Raw genomic sequence first — 5000 nt, 5'->3', positions numbered from 1 at the left:
ATTGTTTCAGAGTGTTAAAGAGGTGGCTCAGGAAGCACAAGACTGACGGGGAAAAGTACACATGTTGCAATTTATAATGGGTTAAGTCAAATAACCACGGGAATGTCAAGGAACTTCTTCTGATACTGTGGTTATATTAAATGAACAAAACTCATGTTTGTCCAAATCTGAAAAGATGGAAAAAAACTAAGACCATCACGTTTTGTTGAGGTTAAAGTTTAGATCTTAAACTGTACGATGTACTTGTACATCTTTCTGATTTACAATCGAACACGTTTCCTAAGTTGAAAATTCAAATCCATGTTGAAAAAAGATTTAATGAAAATCCGCAGAAAAATCCTTTTTTGGATTTTGCATGCGACTGGAAATCCGAAAGATCCAGATTTGTTTACCGAAAACCTGTGTAGCCTTTCCCAACGTTTAGCATAGCTCGTGCCAAGCTCATGCCGATCAAGTAAAAACAAGTGCCCCAAAAAATTCTCAAAATTACAACTCAACTGACAATATTAGCAAATGTTCATTCTAGCTAAACCTAGTGACCACAAGTTTTTGATTCAAGTTTTTGATGTCAGCCTCGAAGGCGACGTTTCTTGATTCCCATTTATTTCTTCAATCTTTTTGGGTTTAGTATTTTACATATTACGTCCTGGAAAACAAAACGCAGCTCAGTTGAGCCACCGCGCACCGGTGGCTCGGTTGAGCACCAGACTGTCACGCGGGAGGTCGTGAGTTCAACTCCGGCTGGACCAAAACTCAGGGTCTGTAAATAACTGAGGAGAAAGTGCTGCTTTTGTAATTAAATCTGCAAATGGTTAGACTCTGTAGTCTTCTCGGATAAGGAGGATAAGCCGGAGGTCCCGTCTCACAAACGTTCAATGTTCATAATCCTGTGGGACGTAAATGAACCCGCACACTTGTCGCAAAGAGTAGGGCATGTATTTCCCAGTGTTGTGGTCTGTCTTCTGTGGTATATCATGGTTGGGAGGGTAAAAAGGGCGCACATAATTTGGAGCCTCGCTCTGTTGTGCGACCCCCACCACAGTTGTGGTGAAAGTGGATAAAATAAAATTATAAAGCACTGTGTCAAATTACTGCACTACCACACATACGCAATGCATACCTATTTTTTCTTCCATTCTGCACATGGTTACTGTATTGAAAAGGTTAATATTTTTAGTGAAAATTGGAAGTTTTAATTAGTTATTAGCTTAACACAGGCGCTAGAGCTCACAATGCAAGCATAACCAATATAGAACATGGTTATCATAATAGCTTCTGTTACATTAATACGTATAGCACAGAAAACAAGTTAGCTTAGGTATCGCTTTCCTTACCCACCTACTCCATAGGTAGTTATGATTTACGTGTTGTAACTTCTTGTTTTGTATGTAGAGCCTTTAGTATTACCAATTGTTTATTTTAGTGAGGAATTTGCGGTGTACTTTTGTTTGTATGATTTATTTTATTAAACTGCCTGAACCCAACACTGCTGTATTTGTTTGTGTCTGAGTTTATCAAATCTTCCAACACCTTATTTCAAAATGGCCGCCATTTAGTATTCTTTTGTTTGATTGCAAAATTGGCCCTTTTGGCGTTGTCCAAGGTTAAGCAATTATTCTTTTGAATCATGTTTGAAAGTGAGGCTAAAAAGTCCAGTTTGCAAGAAAACAAAAGAATACTAAAAATGGCAGCCATTTTGTTATAAAGTATATGTAAACTTGTAATAAATGCACAATGCCATCAAAGGAAGACCAGTGATACATGTACTTGAAGAAGAAGAACTGTGTTCATCTTTGCAGGCAGATTTCTATACTTGTTACTAGTATGAAACTTCCTTCAGTTCAAGGTAGTAAAACCACTTTGCAAATAATATAACTTAATCATGTCTTGTTATTAATTATGCACATGCAATTTTTTTAATGCGAGAGGAAAAAGTGTATTTTACATCCATTTCTTTTGGCCCGTCCCTTGGCAGCCTGGATGCAACAACCCCCTTCGTGGAATCCATGTTTGGCCAGAGCCAGACCCAGTTACTCTTAAAACAACTATGTACAAGGTAAATTTCAAGGTCTAGTTCCCTGTAGACACAATAAGACAATATAGTACCTTATTATATGACTAGCTCCGTGAGCGGGCAAGATGAACCAAATCGCGCGCTCTGATTGGCTACCCGAGCGGGCAAGATGGAGCGATACTGCCCGCTCGGGATTTCTCGCTTGGTCCCGCAAGATCAAAGATCATTTTTTGGTGTTTTAAGTCATATAGTAAATCCTTTATTGACCAAGATTGTTCGGTCAAGATGACTGGATATTGGCCTCGTTCTTTTTTTGCGTGTTTATGGACCTCGACTTCGTCTCGGTCCATAAACACGCAAAAAAAGAACTTGGCCAATATCCAGTCATCTTGACCGAACAAGCTTGGTCAATAACCCATACTCATTGAGCTGTTTGTTGAAGTGTTACATGTAATAATTTGAAGTTGCAGTGGGAGTTATTCCTTTGCTGAGGAAAATGTAACTTGTAAAGTTATAAACATAAATGTAACTAAAATTAGCAAGTGAATAATTAATAATTAATAATTAATTTAGACATGGTTTGTGTTCCTCTGGTTTGAAGTGTAGGTAATTAAATAATGTATATTCAAAGTTTGGATGCAAGATCACTCATCAGGGGATGTGATCTTAGGTTGAAACAGGAGTCCTTTCATATGCAAGACACTTAATTATAGTCAACTTTGTAGCATTAAGAACTTCCATTGTAAATCTAGGGAATTAATGGCAAATAGAATCGCAAGCCATTAAAACCCAAGGTCATATCTACAATCATGGAGACTTGTCTTGCTTTATCTCAGTCCGGTACGCATTTTTGGGACTTCAGGCGCTTCCCCAATCAATGTTGGGCATAAAGTGGTCCACTTTCAGTCCTGCACTCTGTTTTCACTTCATTTCCCCCAAGGAACATTGAATGGGGTGGAGGGGGTTGCAAAAGAATCCAGTATATGCGATAAAAAGTGAGTTGAAAGATTAAGTGCTGAATTGTGTCAAGGAATTTGCCGATGATTTTAGACAGTTAACGCCCACGTCGCCAGTGGAGGGTAGGTGCCCAGGAAGCCTGGGGGCTGCAACTGCGGTCACATCCCCAAGGCGCTAGAACACCCGACTGGCCTGCCCAACCCGCAACCAAGCCACGAGACCCCCGCGCCAGGCCCCCCTAAGGCACCCGTCACACTTGAGCCAGATAGCTCAGTGGAATAATAATAATAATAATAATAATAATAACACACAAAAAAAAAAAAAAAAAAAGAGCACAAAAAAAAAAAAGGGGGGCAGAGGGAGGGAACGCCGAGAACCACTAAACTCCTAAACCGACTCACAACGCCACGCCAACAGAGCAACAAACACGCTGCAAGCACATTGGACAACGCATGCACTACGCAGGAATACCGCTGAACCATGTCAGCCCCAGGGCTCCCCCAACCTAAAGAGTGCTGCAAACGCTACAAAAACGCATAACAACGCTAACAAACGCCTGCAAAACGCTACTGACCGGACTAGCTCCCGGTCGTGAACCATGTAACTATAACAAACGCTACAGAACGCACCAAAACGCTGAACAACGCTACCAGACGGCCAAGACACTAACAACCGCCTGCAAAACACTACTGACCAGACTAGCTCCTAGTCGTTAACTATGTTAAATTTTATTTAACTATATTATAACGTAGGATGGGAAAGTTGCATTTTTGCATTTGGTTATCTTTCTAAGCATCAAACTAATTAATTTTGCCCTTCACTTCTCCTGGAGCATAGGCCACCAATAATAACTCTCCAGTCTCCTCTGTCCTGAGCTATCCTTTCAAGTTGTTTCAATCCATGTGTGTCCAGTCCTTTTAATGTCCTTTTCAAGCTCCTGCCACCTGGTGTTCCATGATCTCCCTCTCTTTCCTTGACCTTGGGGGTTCCAGTTTAGGGCTTGACGGCCAATGCTAGCTACCAGGTGGTGTCTGTAGCATATGGCCAAGCCATCTCGATCTCCTTGGTCGAATGTCCTCTTCCACTGGCATTTGGTACCTCCGTAGGTTCTCATTGCTGATATTCTCTGGCCAATGGATTTTTAGGATTCTACGTAAGCCCTGATTAATAAAGGTCTGGATCCTCTTCACAGATGCCTTGGTTGTCCACCATGTTTCTGCTCCATACAGCAATACCGACTTAACATTAATTTTGAGTTAAACAAACGTACACTGTACCTTGGTGGTTGTACCGATTACTCTGGAGCTCCCAGGCTTTTTTTAGCATGTTAAATGCTGATCGTGCCTTACCAATCCTAGTTTTCACATCTGCCTCTGTACCCTCACTTTTGTCCATTACACTACCCAAATAGGTAAAAGACTCAACTCTCCCCAGTTCCTACCACTCAATTAGTGACTGGCTCATCAGTGCCTGCATTGATCCTCAGGATCTTTGTCTTCTGTTTATTGAGTATCAGTCCAACTTGCGTTGAGGTGCGCTACAGGTCCGATGTTTTTTCCTGCTACTGCTGATGGTTGTGTGACAGAAGCGATCAATTGTCCGCAAAGTCCAGGTCGTCCAACTATAACTTTTCCGGTTTGTGACAGCTCTCATGATCCAGTCTATGTAGCCAAGATAAACAGAAAGAAAACAAAAAAAAAAAAAAAAAAAAAGACAAGCCCTCATAAGAGTTCCGAATCAGATTGACAAACTTCATGGCTACACCATAATGTCGAAGCAGCTTCCATTATGTCTCCCTGTCTAGGCTATCGAAAGCTTTCTCGTAGTCAACAAAATTTACTTAAACGGGGGAGTTCCATTCAATTGAAATGTTGCTAGCAGGTGATGTTTATTTTAATAGAGATCATAAATGTTACTGTACTTTCAGAACCCTCAGAGAGAGGGAACATATCAAGACTGTCACTGGGAAATACAAATAAAAGATGTAAGTTAAGCAAATTTTATCTTAGAAACTTAATTAATAATTATT

The 5000-nt window shown here is 40.6% G+C and overlaps 1 protein-coding gene across 1 annotated transcript in view; it reads left to right on the top strand.

Annotated features, from left to right (window-relative positions):
- Positions 1–5000, top strand: part of LOC138042397 (triadin-like) — a 19955-nt gene that overhangs the window by 2060 nt on the left and 12895 nt on the right. The window contains exons 2-3 of the mRNA XM_068888276.1: positions 1961–2056; positions 4899–4955. Of these exons, the coding sequence (XP_068744377.1) occupies positions 2048–2056; positions 4899–4955 (66 nt within the window). The 5' untranslated portion in view covers positions 1961–2047. The remainder of the gene's footprint in view (positions 1–1960; positions 2057–4898; positions 4956–5000) is intronic.

Source organism: Montipora capricornis, chromosome 3, assembly GCF_036669925.1.
Source record: "Montipora capricornis isolate CH-2021 chromosome 3, ASM3666992v2, whole genome shotgun sequence".
Taxonomy (NCBI): domain Eukaryota; kingdom Metazoa; phylum Cnidaria; class Anthozoa; order Scleractinia; family Acroporidae; genus Montipora; species Montipora capricornis.
The sequence above is the reverse complement of the archived record's forward strand: the minus strand, read 5'-3'. Positions and strand labels throughout refer to the sequence as shown.